Consider the following 20,540-nt stretch of genomic DNA (forward strand, 5'->3'; position numbering starts at 1 on the left):
GGACAAAAGTAAGCAACACAATTAACATGTTTTGCTCTGTATGTGCTAAATCTTAGATGTGCAGTGACCAATCATTGACAGGCTTTCTAGTAAGTGATGTGATTTGTCACTTTTCATGTATATGTCGGATATTTACATAGTGATATGTGAACTGGGGAGTTAGCAGAATCTGCATTCATGCAGTGATTCAGTTGATACAGAATGGTAACTGATATCTGAACTAGATTTGGGGGGGCTGGTATTGGTTAACTAAACCTTGGTATTTTATTTTGCTAATGCTACTGTAAGTGCACCACAGACTGGGTGGTTTAAACAAGAGAAACTTATTTTCTCTCAGTTCTGTGGACTAGAGATCAAGGTGTCAGCCAGCTTGATCCTTCTTGATCCTTCTGAGGGCTGTGTAGGACAGATCTGTTCTCAGCATCACACCTTGGCTTGTGGATTTCTGCCTTTTCCCTGTGGCTTCCTAACTGCCTTCCCTTTGTGATGCACCTGTCTCTAAATTTCCTTATCTTGGCCAGGCATGGTGGTGCATACCTGTAATCCCAGCAGTTTGGGAGGCTGAGGCAGGAGGATTGCGAGTTCAAAGACTCAGCAATTTAGTGAGGCTCTAATCAACTCATCAAGACCCTGTCTCTATATAAAATGCAAAAAAAGGGCTGGGGATGTGGCTTAGTGGGCAAGCATACACCCCACCCCATCCTCACCTCCACCCTGTGCTGCACACACCTGGGTTCAATCCCTGGTACCCCCCACCAAAAAAATTCCTTGTTTAGTAAGCACACCAACCATATTGGCTTAAAGGCCTACACTAATGACCTTATTTCAACTGAATTACCTCTGTGAAAACCCTATGTCTAAATAAGATCATATTCTGAAGTATGGGGCATTAGGGCTTCAATATATGAATTTCATGGCTAGGGGACAGAATTCAGTCTATAACACACAGTAGCTGAAATATGTGCTTATGTGAATTGTACAAAGAGTGGATTCTGTAACAGAGCACATGCAGGCAAAGTTGAAGTTGAAGTTTAGTAGTATTTTCAACAATTACTCATGGGAAATATATTCCATTAGTTTTTCCCAATATTGAAAAGCATTCTGCCAAGCTGGCTGTGGTGGCACATGCCTCTAATCCCAGAGATCAGCAAGGCTGAGGCAAGAGTATCACAAGTTCAAGGTTAGCCTCAGCAATTTTCTCAAGGCCCTTTCTTAAAATAAAAAATAAGAAAGGGCTAGGGATGTGGTTCAGTGGTTAAGCAGCCCTAGGTTCAAGCCCTGGCACAAAACAATACATTCTGTCTTTACACTCGAATCTAAAGTTTTGTTATGTTTAGAATTATTGCATCAATTTTTTTCTATTTTTTGAGGTCTTTAAAGGTAATACCCCAATCTGTCTTTGAAATTTAGGTGTATTTATATAAATTAGGAGACTCTGCTTGATGAGTTCTCACAATGGTATAGAACCATGTAAGCATCTCAGTAGTTATAGAACATTTTCATCATTCCTAAAGTTTTTCTTGTCCCTCTTTGCAATCAATGTCCCTTGAACATCCAGTTCTGGGCCATTTCCCTTCTGATTTCTATCATCGTAGAATACTTTTGCCTGTTCTTTATTTCTGAGTAAATTGAACCATACAGGTATGATCTTCTTTTGTGTCTCGGCTTCTTCCACTCAACATAATGTTTTTGAGAGTCACTTTTGTGTTGTGTAATTAGTAGTTTGCTGAGTGGTATTGTTTATAGAGATATGACACAATTTGTTTTATTCATTCCTGTGTGGATGGACATTTGGGTTGTTTCCATTGCTTAATAAACATTCTAATGGAAAACTTTAGTGTATGTGTTTTTTTATTCTAGGGATGGATAGTGGGTCATAGTGTAGGTACATCTTCAGATGTTTAATAAAACTGCCTAGAAGTCCTGTAATGAGACTATGCCATCATTTTACATTCCCAACATCAATTAGAGTTATCAGTTTTTAAAATGTTAGCCATCCAGATTTTAATATGGAATAGTATCTTACTCGATTTCCCTTACACTAAAAGACTTTTGCTCATTTAAAAAAGTAGTTATTTGCCTTTTGTTATTAGTGAATAGTTCCGATGACAGTGTGAAGGTTACAGAAAAATCGAGTGGAAAGTATAGAGTGTTCTTGTCTAACCTCATACCCCCCCAAACATATTTTTTCCTATTAGCATCTTGTATAAGTGTGATAAATGTATTGCAATTGATGAGTCAATATTGATACATTGTTATTCACTAAAGCCTATAGTTTAGAATAGGATTTGCTTCTGTTTTTAATTTTTTTTCAGTAGTAGATAGACACAATCCATTTATTTATTTATTTATTTTTATGTGGTGCCTCAAACCCAGTGCCTCACAGTGCTAGGAAAGCGCTCTACCACTGAGCTACAATTTCTGCTTTAGGGATTGCTTTTGGTGCTACACATTCTACGGGTGTTAGAGATGTGTGTTGACATGTATTCATCATTGTAATATCATAAACAATAATTTCAATTTTCCCAGCACCATTTGTTAAAAAAGGCTATCTTTTCTCTAATGCATGTTTTGGGCACCTTTGTCCAGTATCAAGTGACTGTACAGATATGGATTTATCTCTCTGTTTTGTATTCTAGTCTGTTGGTCTGTTTTGTCTATTTATGTCTATTTTGGTGCCCATTCCGTGCTGTTTTTGTTACTACAGCTCGGTGGTATAATTTGAGGTCTGGTATGGTGAGGCCTCCTGCATTGTTGTTCTTGCTCAGGATTGCTTTGGCTATTCTGGGTCTCTTATTTTTTTTTTTTTCTAGTTCTGTGAAAGATATGAATATTTTGATGGGGATTAAATTGAATCTGAATAATGGTAGTATGGCTATTATGATAATAGTAATTCTTCCTATCCAAGACCATGGGAGATCTTTTCATCTTCTAGTCCTTATTCAGTTATTCACATCTAGAATAATGAAACTTAAGCCCTATCTCTGACTGTGCTCAAAAGTCAACTCGTAGTGCATCAAAGACCCAGGGATTAAACCAGAAACTCTGCAACTGCTAGATGAAAACATAGGCTCAACATTTATATATTGGAACATGCACCAGCTTCCTTAACAATACTCCTAAAGTGCAAGAAATAAAAACACAAGTCAATAAGTGGGATGGCATCAAATTAAAAATATTCTGCACTACAAAGGAAACAAGATTGTGAAGAGAGAGCCTATAAAATAGAAGATCTTTGCTGTCTGCTCCTCAGACAGGAGACTAATATTCAGAATATGTAAAGGACTCAAGAAACTTAACACCAAAAAACCCCACAGGGCTGGGGATGTAGCCCAGTTGGTAGGGTGCTTGCCTTGCATGCACAAAGCCCTGGGGTCAATCCCCAGCACCAAAAAACTAAAACAAAAACAAAACAAAAAAACCCCGCAAATAATTCAGTTAATTAATGGGCTAAAGAACTAAACACTTGTCAAAAAAAAAGATGTAAATGGTCACCAAATATTTGAAATTATGTTCAATATTTCTAGCAATCAGGGAAATGCAAATCAACACTACATTGAAATTTCATCTCTAGTCAGAATGGCAATTATCAAGAATGCAAATACCAATAAATGCTGGTGAGGACATGGGGAAAAAGACAGACTCATACATTGTTGGTGGGACTAAAAATTAGTACAGCCACACTGGAAACAGTATGGGGATTCCTCAAAAGCCTAGGAATGGAACCACCATGTGACTCAGGTATCCCATTCCTTGGTATATAGCCAAAAGATATAAAAATAGTATGCTATGGGCATACAGCCACATCAATGTTTATAGCAACACAACTCACAATGGCCAAGTTTTGGAACAAGCACAGATACTCATGAACAGATGAATGGATAAAGAAAATGTGAGGGCTGGGGCTGTGGCTCAGGGGCAGAGCTCTTGCCTAACATGTGTGAGGCACTGGGTTCAATCCTCAGCACCACATAAAAATAAACAAAATAAAGGAATGCTGCCAATCTACAGCTACAAAAAATTAAAAAGATATCTATCTTTTGTTCTAAAATGTAGATTTACTCAGCCATAAAGAAGAATGAAATTATGGCACTTGCCGGTAAATGGATGGAACTGGAAACTGTCATGCTAAGGTAAATAAGCCAGATCTAGAAATTCAAGGGTCAAATGTTTTCTCTCATATGTGGAAACTAGAGCAAAATAAGGGGAAAATGTGTGGTGGTGGTGAATTCCATCAAAATACAAGAGAGGTCAGTGGAATAGAGGAATGATATTGAGTGGGAAGGAGGAGAGAAAAAGGGAGGGTTGGTGGAATGAATATGACCAAACTTTCCTGATAAACCACAGTGAATTTCACCTTAATGTATATCTATAATGCACTAAAAAAACTGTATGTAAATAGAAGAAAGATCAGTAGAGTAGAGGAAGGGGAAGAGGGAGTGTGAAGAAGGTATGGGAAAGGGAAGTATTGGAGAAAATTATATTCTGTGTTTGTATAATTATGTCAAAATGAACCCCAGTATTATGCATGACTGTAATACACTAATAAAAGATTAAAAAAAGGAATAATTTCAGGGGTTGGGGATATAGCTGAGTTGGTAGAGTGCTTGCCTCACATGCACAAGGCCTTGGGTTCAATCCCCAACACCACAAAACAACAACAACAACAACAACAACAACAAAAACGGAATAGCCCTAACAATCCAGTGTTCTGCCAATTCATTCCTCCTCTTCCTTCCCCTGGCAATGAATGACCTTGTTACTGTCTTCATTGTGTTGCCTTTTCCAGAATATTATATAGTTGGAATTGAACCTTCACATTAGCTTCTTTCACCTAGCAGTATGCATGCATGTCTTCCATGTCTTTTCATGAGTTGAGATTCATTTAGTTTATTGTTATACACTATGTCCTTATCCAAATATACCACAATTTGTTTTTTCTTTCAGCTACTGAAGGACATTTTATTGCTTCCATATTTTGGCAATTCATGGGCAGGTTTTTATGTGAACATAGGTTTGCAACTCATTTCTTTAAATACCAAGGAATGAAGTTGCTGGATGTTAAGAGTAGGTTTAGCTTTTGTATGAAACTGCTCAATTGTCTTCTAAAGGTCATTTGTCTGTTTTTAATTTTCAGAGTTATTTATATATTTACATATTTTGATACACATTCTATTTATATTGTTGAGAGTCATGGCCAGTTCAAGATGGTGCCTGGCAGTTCACAATAGCAAGACTGTGGAACCAACCTAGATGCCCTTCAATAGACGAATGGATAAAAAAAAAATGTGGCATTTATACACAATGGAGTATTACTCTGCATTAAAAAATGACAAAATCATAGAATTTACAGGGAAATGGATGGCATTAGAGCAGATTATGCTAAGTGAAGCTAGCCAATCCCTAAAAAACAAATGCCAAATGTCTTCTTTGATATAAGGAGAGTAACTAAGATCAGAGTAGGGACGAAGAGCAGGAGAAGAAGATTAACATTTAACAGGGATGAGAGGTGGGAGGGAAAGGGAGAGAGAAGGGAAATTGCATGGTAATGGAAGGAGACCCTCAGGGTTATACAGTGGAGGGGGTAGAGAGAGAGGAGGGGAGGGGAGGGGAGAGGGTGGAGGATGGGAAAGGCAGCGGAGCACAACAGACACTAGTATGGCAATATGTAAATCAATGGATGTGTAACTGATGTGATTCTGCAATCTGTGTATGGGGTGAAGGTGGGAGTTCATAACCCACTTGAATCAAAGTGTGGAATATGATATGTCAAGAAATTTGTAATGTTTTGAACAACCCACAATAAAAAATTAAATATATATATATATATATAAAAAGAAATCAGAATCATGGGAGATTTGGAAGTTATATAAAGAATTAAACCCAGCACCAGTTCTCAAAGCTTCCAATGTAACGACATGAAGCAACACAAGCATTTTTTTAAAATAGTGGGATCACACAGATGTGTGCTACATTAAAGGAATATATTTTAGTGCTAAGGAACATATTTGAGAAATATATTAATGATGACGTTAATATTAAGAGAAATTCATCATGAGAAAGTTTTCTCAGGTTTTTTCAAGGGATTAGTAGAATTTTACTCTCCAAGAATGACACACTCTGAGAGTAAGTGTATATATGTCAATGGGAACAATTTAGGGGAGAGAGATTTTAATATCAAGGATGAGAGAAAGAAGATAAGAAGCCAGATGATCAGTTAGGCAGTTGATGAGCAACTGTGGGAACTTAAACTTAGGTAATGAGTTTGGAGTCTCCTTCCTTCACACAACTCAGTTTTATTCATGGGGAAGAGATAGACGCTCTTATACTGAGATATAACAAGAAAGAGATTCCTCATTACATTTGTAAATCTTGATAGCTTCCTGTATGCTGGAATTATGTAATGTACTTCAATTTTCTCTATTATTAGCTATATCTACAACACCAAAAAATAGCGAGAGATGAAAGCCAAAATAAAACAATTAGAAAGAAACAAGACTGATTGCTATTCTAGAATTATTTTGTATCTTGTTCTCATTTTTATAAATGTATCAAAATTGTCAAAAAAAAAAAAAAAAAAAAGATGGTGCCTGGCATTTTGCCAGAAGGGGCGGTTCCTGCTGCCTTGGGTGCCCGCTATTTTTGAGTTCTCGCGGAGTTCCTAGAGAGTTCTTGTGGGTTGGTTGAGTTCCGGTTGAGCTCGCTGGAGTTCCTGGAGGGTCCCGTGGGTGGCGTTCGCATGAGTTTGAAAGTAAAGTTCGTTCCTGCTTGAGTCTACAAGTGGCTCAACCTCCCGGTTATTTGTGCCCAGCCAAACTGCGGCATTATATATCCTCAAATATTTGTATATTCTAGATATTAGTTCTTTGTGTATGTGTTTTCATATAATATATATAGATATATGCAAATATATATATTCAGTAGAAATATATATATTTTCATTCAGTGACATGTCTATTCATTTCTTTAATGGTGTTTTTTTTTATTAGCAAAATGTTTATCATCCTTGGGAAATTCAATTTCTAACAATTTTTTCATGGATAGAAACTTCATAGTTTTAACTTTTATGTTAGGTCTATGATTCATCACAAATTAATGTTTGTATATGTAATGAATTAAAGTTTGAAGTTCATTTTTCCCCCCATATGGCTGTACTGTTGTTCCAGAGTGAAAAATCAATACTATCAATAGCAATTTGCACTTTTAACCCTGACATCTTTATTTCTGAAAACCACTCTCCACTAAAGGTAATGAAAGTTCCTTGGAGAAATGACTGATTTATAGCTAGGGCAGAAGAGTACAAGATGAGCCTGGCATGTCATTTTGTCCCAGAAAGAGTGTGCTCAAAGAGTGAGGTGAGCATGCCAAAGGACACAAGATCTAGCTTTAAAAGGATTCCATTTTGAGAAATCTGGTAAATTTGATCATTGGCATGAATGATGATAGCAATGTTTTATAATCCATTGAAAAAATAGAAATACATATATGTTCATACCGACGGAAATAAACATATGAGTAAAAGAAGGTGGAAAACCTCACTTTAGGGTAGAATGTAAAGTAATGTTAATTACTTTTTAATTTTAATTTTAATTTTTTGGTGTGGTGCTGGGGATTGAACCCAGAGTCTCATGTTTGCTAGGCATGCACTCTATTGCTGAACTGTATCCCCAGCTTAGCGTTAACTACTTTTTTTCTTTTTGGTACCAGGGATTGAACTCAGTGGCACTCAACCACTGAGCCACATCCCCAGCCCTATTTTGTATTTTATTTAGAGACAGGATCTCACTGAGTTGCTTAATGCCTCACTATTGCTGAAGCTGGCTTTGAACTCACTATGCTCCTGTCTCAGCCTCCCAAGCTACTGGAATTACAAGCATGCACCACCGTGCCCAGCTGTTCACTACTTTTTAATGATTACAGAATAATTATTTCACTTCGGAGTGAAGAAATCTGGCAAAAAAAAAATCTTAATCCAGTGAAAAATTTACCATCGCTGGTGGTGGAACAAATTGACAATGTGTGCCTACTGATACACTGCATTAAGAAAGCTACAGTGACACTTTTGTGGTATTCCAGACAAAAATGCATAGTATGTGTGTGATAACAGAGAAATACTAGGAACTAAGCAATATTTTCACAGTTACTAGGCTTCACTTTTCATCCTCCCACCCCATTTGAGGAACTGTTCCAGGCTGAATAGACTGAAGGGACATGACATACACAATACGTGATCAAGATCCAGGACTGGATCATCAAACCAAGTTTTATTTTGTACCATTTGGGGAAAATCTTGATTTTGATAGACCATGGTTTCATAGGACAGTGTACTTGTTTATAGCTGCTGCCTTCTAAAATAATAAGTGGAAATGAGCCTTTATATCTGCAACTCTCAAATGGTTTAGGAAAAAAAATATAATGTCAACACATACATGCATACACACACAGTACTGACACAGAGAAGAAGAAAAGCAAAATGTGGTAAAATGCTGTCAACTAGTTCAAACAGAAGGATATACAGGAATTTATAAAATTCTTACAAGTTGTTTTGTAAGTTTGAAGTTATTTCAAAACAAGTTTAAAAAGAATAGATTTTCAAAATTAATGTGTAAACATTATTTTATGATTTAAAACTTACTGTCCTATAAATTTTCGTATTTGGAATGCACTCTGAAGGGGGCATTTTAAGTTGCTTTTTTTTTTTCATAAGGAAAAATAAGGATATTGGGATTAAGAGTTGCTCAAAGCTTGTTTGTGAAAGAAAATGTCAGATGTAGAACTTGTATTCTTACCCCAAAGCAGTGTTCTTTCTGTACTTTCATGCCCTCTTTTAAAGACAATGTCCCCTGTTTGCATTGTGCATCTTGTTCATCTTCTCTGGACCTTTCTGTCATCATCCATAATCTACTATCATTAATGAACCTCTCTGAAGATCCTTCTCATCTTTAGCCACATAGGAACCCTTAGAGTGAGTGACTACTCATGTCCTCTCTATAAATTTGGGTGATCCCCTTCCTGTTTTTCACACCATGTTGTATTGGCAGGAACCAGTTTGAGACGAGAAAGAGGCTGGGGTTATGGTTACACAGCACACACCTCATTCAAAAAACCTGTTTTCTGTATTGCATGAAATTGTCACCATTTACATAGGAGAAACCACAGGACCTAAAAGAACCTAGGAGGAAAGCCAAGGAAACACGAGGAGAGGATGCTGGGAGTTAGCAGATGGCTGACTAAAGAAGCTCTTACTACTGGCAGAAACTCATTTCCTGCTTCAGATGCCCCTGGTGCTACTGGCTTCTTGCTGGAGAACCACCAAAGTCCACTATAGTGGTGGAAAATTTTCTGGAGGTGCAGTTGCCTTTCCTCTGAGAGGGGTAGTGTATCCATATCTAGATGTAGCACAGAGTTTCCCAAGATGGATGAGGAAGGTAGAAATAGAAGAAGTTGGGGCTGGGCTTGTGGCTCAGTGGTGGAGCGCTCACCTAGCATGTGCAAGGCCCTGGGTTCCAGCCTCAGCACCACATAAAAATAAATAAATAAAGATATCGTGTCCAACTACAACTAAAAAATATTTTTAAAAAATAATAAAAATAAAAATAAATAAAAGAAGTTGGTCTTTGGAATATGGTAACAGACACCTTTTTTCCTAAAGAATTTATGTCTCATCATTATGAGAGCTTCAGGTATTAAATTGACAGCATGCAAGATCCAAGTGTAACTCTATCTTATTCTTCCAACTACTTATTCAAGAGTAAATATTTTTCATTTTAAACATCACAGATAAATTTAGAGATACTAGATACAGTCAGAGAAGTGAAATAGTTATATGCTAAATTTAAAATGCGTATTTAAAATATTGTCATTTCAAGACTAGTAGATCACAATTCTCCAGCAAACAATGATAAGCAGCCTCTATGTGGTACTTCATAGTTTGCCAGATACTTTTATATAATTTTTATATTTGCCACAGTCTTATGATATATATCTGATTTCTGTACATATTTATTGATAAGGAAACTGAAGAATTAAATGATTTGCTCAAGCCACATGATTAATAAGCAAGAGTGTGAGTACTTGAACCCAGGACTCTTCAAAAATTCTTCTGAAATGCATTTTACTTTCTTTTTACATAGGCATATGTAATCCCTGGGAGAAAAAACATAGTTGGTTTTGATGCTCTGTCTGTCATTGGTGATACTGCCAGTTCTCATCACATGTAGAATCCAAGTGTGTACCACCATTAGTGGGAGAGAGCAGTAGCATATTTTTGTCTGCTTGGATATAGGCATTCCTACAAGGACACAGAGGCACACATGCATGTGCACACCCTGAAAGTTCCTTGCAGGAGAGGATTACTTTGGCTTTGTCTCAGTTGTGCATGTAGGATTCTAATTTAAGGAGGTGACTGAGTGACAACAAGGAACTGCCAATGTCATTCAAAGATTTTTGGTATTTTATTTCTGCAGAGGAGGAGACACACCATGCCAGGCAGGGGCCCTGGGGGAAGTACTGGGTTTTGGTCCAAAGGTTGAAAGGAGTGTGAGGAAGCCACTGGCCACTCTTTGTTGGGCTATCTGTGGGGAAGGCAGGGGAGGGCTGTGTAAACATTTTAGGATTATTTTGTTTAAATAATTCCAGCAGTCTTTGGGGCTTAGGGGCTGTCTCTAGTTGTCAGGTACCTGAGTCTGGAGAAATACTGGTTTAGTGGGTGAGAGGTCAAGTGATTTCAGAATGTGGGCTCTGGATTGCAGAGAGAGGTAAAGAAGTTTGGCCATTTGCTTGACCTTGCAATGAATGGATGTCAAATAGGCAAATACGAAATTGAAGAAAACAGACTAGGACTATAAATTCAAAACATCACATTAGTTCTTTTGATATGTGGCTTGCCCTTTAATCTGCAGTGTAGCCCCTGTTTCTCCATGTTTCCGGTTTCTAATTGCTATGAAACAAACCACCCCCCAAACTTTGCAGATTACAGTAACTCCCATTCTGTTTGTTCATGAGTCTGTGGATGAGAAATTCATTTAGGGCTTAGATTAGCATTTTTTTGCTCTCTGTGTCATCAGCTGAAGTCATTAATTCACCTGCATTCAGGTGACTGCTTTGCTGGGCTGGAAAGTCCAAGAAGGGCGCAGTCCCTGTGCTTGTTTGCTATCTTGCTTCTCCTCCCCATGACCTCTCTTTCTGTGTGCTGTCATCTGGAGCTTCTTCAGGATAGTTAGACTTCTTGACTCCATGGTAGCTGACTCCCTGTAGGGAGCACACCAAATGGGGGAGGTGGAATCTTCAGGTATTTAAAGCCTTATTTCATTTATTTTAAATTACCTCATCACAGTTTACTTGTCAGATGAAATCACAGGGCAAGAAAAATTGCTTATACCTCTCTGCTAAGTGGCAAAGAATTTGTGGTTATCTTCAGTTTACCACATCATTCTGCCTCATGAAAAACTGAGTCTAGACTTCAGGAATTAGCCAGTTTGAAAGAGAGGCCTGTTAAATATTGAACAGCAGAACTAGCCAACACAAATTACCACAGACCACTCATTTATTATCTATAATAATAGATTTATATGATGTTAAATAGTTTCTAAAATATATGTAAGTTCTAGAAACCAACCAAGTGTATAAACTCTTACATAAAGAATATGATGAATTTTATTAAAATAACTAGGCAAGAGAAAAAAATAAGAATAATCCTAGTGCAGTTTGATGCACACAATGAATTCTGTATTATAGCAATGCAAACTATGTATGTGAAGAATATATATTAGTCAATATAAGATATGCATTCATAGAAATTATTCAATTATAGAAATCTCAATTTTCCAGTTATAGTCAGTTTATTGGGCACTATAATTTTCCTGTATTGTCTGAGAAAGTCAACAGAGTTGGGTCTCCTTAGTTCTGAGACAGTATATTCCTGAGAAATTCAGGTGAAGTATTATGTGGTCATTAGAAGATAGCTGGTTCTTGGCATCCTACATACTCATGGAGGAGGAGATAGAGAAAGTGGGGGGAATGCTAATTTTGAATTTTCAACCGTTCTATGAAGTGATATTTTTATGGGGATAATAAGAGATGTTGAAAATGTTCCTTTTATAACACACTGATATACTTACTGCAGTTTCTTTTAACCATAAGAATATATCATTCAGTACTTAAAATAATTAAACAAAAACAATTTTAGGCATTTTGGTAAGCTGGAGGGGGTAAAAGACAGGCGAGAGGAAGCTATCCTTCCTCATTCATTTCTCTAAGCTGAGGGTCTCCACAGCCTTCCAGATTTGGTTCCTGTAAAAGCAGCACCATGTGTACCTGGTTAATAAGTGGAGCAGGCGGGGAGAGGGAGGGCTTTATGAGAGGTGGCCTGAATCCTGGTGGGACCTATAGGTCTCTCTTACAAATATTGTCTCGGAATCTGCTTTCTGCTCCTGGATGCACATTCCAGTGCCAGGTGTACCGTGCATGCCCTTTTTGTGACCCAGGCATTAAGTGACATTTTTCACATTTATTTCAAGGCACTTGTACAGACTGGCTGCTAGGTGCATACCAGGCAGTATTTAGAGTATGGAGGTTGTTGGCAACTAGAAGCACCAGGGCTCACTCCCTTGTCCTTAGGGCCTGTGCTCCTACCTTGCAGTGGGGTCTAAGCCACCCTCAGGGTGTTCCCAGCCAGAATTGTCCTGATAAATTTAATGAGCTGGAGACCAGTCACAGGGAGTACCTGTCTTTGCCCTCAGCATTTTCACATAACTGTTAAAGAGCATTCAAGGGTCACTTGAGAGGGGGAGGGGGAATGAGGAAGGTGGTGCATAGCTCTGAGCAGGGGGAATGGAGAAGGAAGTGCCCATAGGACTTAATTTTTGTGGGAGAGCCTTGCAGGTCCCTGGAACCCACTTGACACGGAACATTTGTATTTTTTATTCTATTCATATATTATTACTCACCTCTTCCCACTGCTGCTTCTTTGAGCCAGTGATAAGCCCTCTGCTTTCGCTCCCTCCCTCTCCACAAAGTCACTGCTCAGTTCTGGGCACTTGTGACCAGGCCATTCCTGTCTCCCTGGATTTTAGTGCTCCCTCAGAGGGAATATTGTGTGTGTGTCTCATCTGGTTTCCTTTCCAACTTTCTGTGCTATGGGGATGTAGGACCAGGCCTAGGGCAGCATCTGCCTATCATCTCACAGGCCTACCTGGACTCACTGGACTCACAAGAATCTAAGACATACAATTGTTCAGAGGAAGGGCATGCAAATTCCAGTCAGAGAGGCTGGGATGGTTGTATGGCACTGTCAACCAATGGATCTTCGATTTTTAGGCAAGTATGTATCTCTGGGATCCCAGACTCCAAAATGTCCATCCTTGCCCGTGGATAGATACAAGACAGCCCAAGTCTACCACAGCAATTGTGCCTTCAGGAGTAGAACTCTGGGCATCGCTTCCTGTATCAAGAAAGGTTGGAGCTTGACACTATTTCTGCCCAGCCAATCCCACCTTCTTTGAACTCTGAATGGGTACCATGGTCAGAAACTTACTTCTGACATTTCCCTTCTTCCTCTTTCATTTTATCGATTGACTATTTTGGAGCATGTAGCAAATACTGTCAGATACCAAAGATAAAAGTGTAAGCAAAAATGAATCCCTGCCTGCTTCCAAAGAGCTTCTTATCTAGTGTGGATAGTCCAGGTGGTTCCATTCCTCCTATCTTCTATTTTCACCAGTATGGTCCTTTCTTCTATACTTGGGCGATGACTCTGTTTCTCTCCTCTCTTTCTCTTCCATGGGTGATCAATCAATTCTATTGTAAAGGACCAAATAGGATTGCTTCAAAAATATATTTTGCTTCAAAAATATATTTGAAAATTATTTTTGGACACTTGTGCAGCTACCAGTTCCAATTTTTATCTCAACACCCATACCCAGAGAGTCTTTATTTGCCTAAACATTTATGGAGCCCCTACTCTGGCCTGGGCACTTTTATGGGCCTGAGGGATAGAGCAGCTGGCAAAGCAAAGGCCCTTGCCCCATGGGACTACATTCTAAAATTGGAGACAGATTGTGAACAAACTGCTGTATGATATGGTGTCCATTAGATGATAAATGCTATGTTCATCAAAGAAGTAGGGAAAGTGGTTACGGATTGCTGGCATAGAATACACAGTGCACTGGTGGATGAGGTGGTCAGGAAAGTCCTCTCTGAAACCAGCAGGAGAAAGAGTCAAGTAGCTAACTGGGGAGAGAACCTTGCAAAGCAGAAGGAATCAAAGATACAAAGGCCCTGAGACCAGAAGTTCTTGAGGTGTGTGAGAATCGGCAAGTAGGACGGTGTGATTACAGCAGAACAGGACATGTAAAGAGGTGTAGGAGAAGGAGCAGGGTCTTATAGGCTGTGGCCAACACATTTTATTCTGAGTGGGAAAGAAACTGGTGGAGAGTTTTGAGCAATGGAATAAAGGGATCTAACTTATTCTAAAAGATTTCTGTGCCTATCCTGTGAAGAACATGATAAGAAGTGGAGAGTTAAAAGCTAAGGAATTAGTTGAAGTAGTCTGGGTGAGAAAAGAAGTTTGGGATCAGGGTAGTAGTGGTAGAAGTGACAAAATGTGATTCAATTTGAAGATATATTTAGAAAGCAAAGCCAAGAATATATGTTGGCTCTAAGGTCCCAGACTCAAATCTGTTGTTCATAACTACTTGAATAATCACATTCAAACTAGTAAAACAATTATTGTAGAACACAAACTTCTCAACAGTTTATTGGTTGTTAAGCAAAGAATATTACCCATCAGAACTTGAAACACAGAGCCAAAGACAGGGCACCTACAAATGACTATTGGATGCTGATTTTTGCAGAACTTTTCATCTTGCAACTATTTAAAAATGTATACGATATCATTTCTCAACTAAAGGCCCCTTTTAATGTTGCTTTGTCATGAAAAACAGGACCCCACAAGGGTCTTCATGATTCTCAAAGGATGTGGACTCCCACAGTGAGGACAGAAGTGTCAAAATTTCTCTCACTGAGATTTAACAGGTTAATAGGTGCCTGGTCAATTGATGGGGCTCAGGACACAGTTCAGACTAGCAGGACAAGGGTACAGGGACTGGCCAGAGTTGATGGCAGCGCGCTTTAGGGCTAAGGCCCAGGCCAGCCCCAGCTCCAGCCCCAGCCCCAGCCCCAGCACAGGCAGCAGGTAACTGGAGCGCTATTCCTGGAACAAAGACAAGCACTATGGGGGGGGGGGGCGGTAAAGGAGAGAACAGGAGGACAGGCAAGGGGATAGGACCTGGTGGGATGTCTGGTGGGAGACAGATCCACAAAGGAACATTGTATTGTATGAGTCTGCTGGATAAAAGGGTTTCAACTTGAGCAGGTTGGCCCTCTCTGACAGATGGGCCACAGCGCTGGCTCAGTCCTCTGCTAATATACTCTCCGAATCGGAGCCCTGTGATCAGCGGCACCTAGTCTCGAACTCTCAGTCTCTGGAACAATCACTCCCCTGCTGCTCCGCGCCCCTGCGCTCCCTTTCCTGGACACGCCCTCCAAGTCCAACATCTCGGTCACCCGGCCCTCCCCGCCCTGGCCACGCCCCCACGCTAGCAGCACCTTCCCTGGCCACGCCTTTCCTATGGCGCTGCGCCGGCGCACCGGCGGCCCTAGTGGATTTGTGGGCGGAGCTGGCGCAGCCGCCGGGATCCTGCTGCGCCGCCCTCCCGCCCCTAGCCGCCGCGCGCCTCTGAGGACACGCACTTCCTGCGACGCCTCGGTGTGCACCTTATCCGAGCGGAGCCGAACCACCTAGCCGAGCCCAGCCCTTGCAAGCAGTTCGCAATGGTGGACGAGCTGGTGTTGCTGCTGCACGCGCTCCTGGTGCGGCACCGTGCCCTGAGCATCGAGAACAGCCAGCTCATGGAACAGCTGCGGCTGCTGGTGTGCGAGAGGGCCAGTCTCCTGCGCCAGGTACGTCCGCCGAGCTGCCCGGTGCCCTTCCCCGAAACGTTTAACGGCGAGAGCTCTCGGCTGCCCGAGTTTATCGTGCAGACGGCGTCTTACATGCTCGTGAATGAGAACCGATTCTGCAACGACGCCATGAAGGTGGCATTCCTAATCAGCCTCCTCAGCGGGGAAGCCGAGGAGTGGGTGGTGCCTTACATCGAGATGGATAGCCCCATCCTAGGCGATTACCGGGCCTTTCTTGATGAGATGAAACAGTGTTTTGGCTGGGATGATGATGAAGACGACGACGACGATGATGAAGAGGATGATTACTAGGCCTGTAGCCTCTTGGGCCTAGAGGGGGAGAGCCCTGCACGCCACTTCCCCCCCTACCCTGCCACTCCTTGAGCCGGCTGTACTCCTCCCTGCGCTCTGGTCCTATCCCCTTGCCTGTCCTCCTGTTCTCTCCTTTACCCCCCCCCCCCCAATAGTGCTTGTCTTTGTTCCAGGAATAGCGCTCCAGTTACCTGCTGCCTGCACTGGGGCTGGGGCTGGCCTGGGCCTTAGCCCTAAAGCGCGCTGCCATCAACTCTGGCCAGTCCTTGTACCCTTGTCCTCCTAGTCTGAACTGTGTCCTGAGCCCCATCAATTGGCCAGGCACCTATTAACACTGACCAGATCACCCACCGTCCTGCTGCCACCACCCACCCAACTGCCAGGCCTACGTCTGCCCAGAGACCTGTGTTGCAACGTTACCACCACGTACCACATCCCACCGACAGACTTCTGCCTTTGGAGATAAGGACCAATATAGACTATACCTGAGTTTGCTACACTTCAACAGACACTGATTTGGACAGCTCACCCACCCCTAAAGGGGCCAGTCTAACCGCCTGGTTAGTTCTCTGCCTACTCCCAGGGTCCTTCCCTGCCCTATCAGATTGCTGCTGGAGCCTGCTGTGCCTGGCAGCCCAAATGTTGACATTTCTTTTCTCTTATGCACTGGTTTTGCACAGCTGTCATTTTTAATTCAGCAATTTCACAGACGTTCGCATTTGGACAAATAATTCTAAAAACAAGCAAATAAACAAAAACAGGCACTTAGCTGAGCTCCTCTATACTACCTGGAAAAAGCATTTGCATTCTTTTCAATAAACATCAAGCACTACAAAAAAAAAAAAAAAAGGAAAGAAAAAAGAAAAAAAAATGATTGTCTTTTAATGATTAAGTGCTGTCATTGACTTCTGACTCTCATTCTATCCCCATTATTCCCACTGAGATCGGGGAACCCCAGTATATCCCCTCTGTAATCTCTAGACTACACAGGACAGCAACCTTAGGGCTTTGTAGGAATTCTGGTGCTCCCCTCACCCTGGTATTTCTTAGAACCTTGGTGAAGGGGGTCCTCTGCAGCATCCAAGGTGAGGGTGGCTGAGTAAGTAGTTCATTTTCCCAAATCTGGACACTTTTGAGAATGAAAGTGGTCACTATTAATGATTGCACTGAAACACCGGCATATACCTGGACACAAAAAGTTCCTACTTCTCTGAGTTTTTGGATTCCTTAGCACTATTAGGGAAGTTCTGCTCCTTAGTCCTTGCTGTATGTGGGCTGTTGTTGAGTTCATGCTCCAATTGAATGTGTCAATATAGCACATGGTTTTAATGCTATTTCTAGATGCTTAAGTTAAGTCTTGTATCCTGGGTTAGTGCACCCATAGTGAATATGGCCTCATCTTAACATTTCTCCTTCTTCAGCAGTTAGATATCCTTAAAATTCTCACTCATTCCCGTGTCTGAGATTCCTGCCTTTACAAGTTGGAAAGATGTTTAATTACCTCTGTACCAGATCTTGTGCTGCTGCTTGGGCTATGTTGAGATCTCTGGATATGGAGGGTTCAGAGGCAATGGAAAGGTTGGGTGGGGTGGGTGGTGAGAAGAATCTGCATGCCTTTTAAGTCCACTAACCCAGGTTAATTCACTTAAATATTTAAAGCAGAGAAGCTTTGTAGGAGCCACCTCTGGCAGCCAAGAAGGCGCAAGAGGGTTTGAGGAATTCAGAGTTCCCATTCTCATATCTACCTGCATGTCCTCATGTTTCCATGCCTGGAGCAAACCCACCCTTAGGACTTCTAGTTGATTTGATTTTCTTACTGTTGAAGGCCTTTTGAAGCAGAATATTCTTTTATTTGTAGTGGTAAACCTCAGTGGATTAAATGAGACACTTGTCATCATATTAGTAACCTTATAGGTGTGGATTAAATGAGATCTACCCATAAGGCATTTAAAGCTGCCCCTGCTACATTTTGAGCGCTCAGTAAACATGAACTGTTACCCCTAGACTTGGGAAGCAAAGTCTCAGGTAGCAGTTTTCTGACTGTGAGCTTGGCTTTAGTTGGTAAATGTCAGGTGAATAGGCGCAGAGCAGGTTCAGGGAGAGTGGAAATATCATGATAAGATTCTGTTTACTCTTTGGGGACTGACATGAAGCCAGAAAGAAAACCATTTTACCTGGTGAACAGGCAAAGTCCAGTGTAGGAGTCATTTCTTGGGCTTAGGACAGACGTTTCTGGAGAGTGACAACAGATATGCCTTCCCAAAGAAAGCTGAGGCCTGGCTGTGGATGAGATCTGGGCCTCCTTCCAAACCTGAATAAAGATGATTACTGGTGATCTAGGATTCATGAAACACTTCCCTTGGTCTCCTTGGAAAATATACCAAGATCCTTGGATGTGGGACATATTAAATTTGAGACAATGTGTATGAGGCCAGATAAACATACCTTTTTCCTCACTAGATAGGACTCAAACTGGGAATGGCTGTGGAAAAGTGGTAAACAGGAGCTGAAAGTTAGGTAAAGGTACCAGTGAGACCAAAAAATCAGCTAATTCCAAATGTATCATTACCTAGGTATTCTGAGATGAGCTAGTGATACATTGATGAGTGAAATGTGGTTCTTACCCTTATAGACTACTGATTTCAAGGTGCCTTGAGCCAGAATTGGGATGATAACTATTGATACATCAGGCAGGGCCGTGAAGAGATTAGGTCTGAGAGTGCCACCCTTTGGGGATGGAAGTTGAGGACATGAGATCTACTCCCTACCACTGAGCCAAGAGAACACATACTCTGAGGAAGGAAGGGGTCCCTGATCAGCAAGGATGCCATGCCAAGGCCAAGTAGCATTCAGGAGAGCTGGACTAAGGAGGTGGGTGACCAGAAATGCACATTTCCTGAGTAGTGTGCATGTTTGTGCGATGTTGCCATGACCTTGTTTGTCTACCCATTTACACATGTGTGTAAGTTAGGTCATGTGCTTCGCGCATCATGGTTAAATAGGTTATGCTGTGACCTGCAGGAAGGAAAGTCTGACACTGTGTACCTTGGGGGCAGATTCCACAATGAGAGCAGATACTGGCAAGGGCTCTACCCTTTGGGGAGGAATTTACAAAAATAGTCTAAGGCATTGAGCAAGAGAAGGAGGAAGTAGACATGCACATTTGCAGATAAAAGCAACACTTAGATGAAAACGATCCAAGTTAGTGGGAATGCTGAAATAACAACTATGAACTTCTCACTCCTAAATCCTCATCTTGGGGATGCTAATATTGAAATGGTCACTAAACTTGAAGTGTTCACTGAAATTATACTATTGTTGAAATTAAAGCAATCATATTAAAGGCCATGATCATTTAATCAGATTAAATCTATCACTATTCTTTGGAGTTTATTCAAATAGCTAAGTACTACCATCCATTAATTCTGTATTGCTGTGTTTTGGAGAATGATACAATAGAATAGAATATGTACATTGTATATATTTGATTATTTCCTGCTCTTGAAACATAGTGAAAACCTCAGCAATCTGGAAGAAGACTGGCTAGAAGGAGAAATCTTGTTGAAATTAGTGGTCTATTTGCATTTAAAAAATGAACTTTCAAAGATTTTTCTATATTCTTAAAGCAATTAAAACAAACCTGAATAAATGAGTGTCAATTTAAGATCCAGAGTATGTTTTCTTCAGTGGTACATTTGAGTTATTGTATGAAGAATGCTTAGTATTTGCTTTGAAATATGGATTTTGCTATAATGGTGTTAAAAATGGCTGGTAGCAGTTTGCATTACCAAGTAGGTCAATTATATTATTCTGTGCACTTAGTTCTAAGGGTAGACTGTCTGGTGTCCTGTGACAGTGTTGGTAACCTCCTACCTCCCTTAATGAAAATCTGATCATTCACCTTGCATTTTTTTTCCCCTTCTTGCCTGAATGGCCCTGGAAGATTTGTTCCTTTGTCTTCAAATGTTCTGTTGTCTAGAGACTTCTTTTTTTTTTTTTTACCTTAAGATGGGTAATAGTGCACCTGAAGGAATTATGATCACCATAGAAAGACGTGTTCATGGAGAAGTGCTCTGCTCAGCTAGCTGGGGGCTGGTGAGTTAGCAGTGGGGGTGTTTTGAAGGTTGTTTCAGAATAGCCAGAAACAGCAACATTTGTCTGCCCCCCTCCGTCTCCTCAGAGGTTGGTATCTGAGTTATGATAACTAATACATTTATTTTTCTTATGATTGTATCCACAGCATGTGCTTACTGCCCATCCCCTCCCCA

The 20,540-nt window shown here is 40.8% G+C and overlaps 1 protein-coding gene and 1 long non-coding RNA gene across 3 annotated transcripts in view; both read left to right on the top strand.

Moving 5' to 3' along the window:
* Nucleotides 1-20,540, top strand: part of LOC124076320 (uncharacterized) — a 153,863-nt gene that overhangs the window by 74,885 nt on the left and 58,438 nt on the right. For both annotated transcript variants that reach the window (XR_009224692.1, XR_009224691.1), the window contains one exon: nucleotides 4,057-4,133. This is a non-coding gene — a long non-coding RNA (uncharacterized LOC124076320). The remainder of the gene's footprint in view (nucleotides 1-4,056; nucleotides 4,134-20,540) is intronic.
* On the top strand, nucleotides 15,716-19,936 carry Ldoc1 (LDOC1 regulator of NFKB signaling). The gene has a single exon (XM_046420193.2). It carries the CDS (start codon nucleotides 15,832-15,834, stop codon nucleotides 16,270-16,272), a length of 441 nt encoding a protein of 146 aa, XP_046276149.1. The 5' UTR covers nucleotides 15,716-15,831; the 3' UTR covers nucleotides 16,273-19,936.

The sequence above is a fragment of the Marmota monax genome, unplaced genomic scaffold (genome assembly GCF_021218885.2).
Source record: "Marmota monax isolate L192 unplaced genomic scaffold, Marmota_monax_Labrador192_F-V1.1 WCK01_AAM20220418_F8-fsc00123, whole genome shotgun sequence".
Classification (NCBI taxonomy): domain Eukaryota; kingdom Metazoa; phylum Chordata; class Mammalia; order Rodentia; family Sciuridae; genus Marmota; species Marmota monax.

What these genes read in the sequence shown, in the direction of transcription:
- Ldoc1 (XM_046420193.2), top strand. Translation starts at nt 15,832, where the DNA reads ATGGTGGACGAGCTGGTGTTGCTGCTGCACGCGCTCCTGGTGCGGCAC.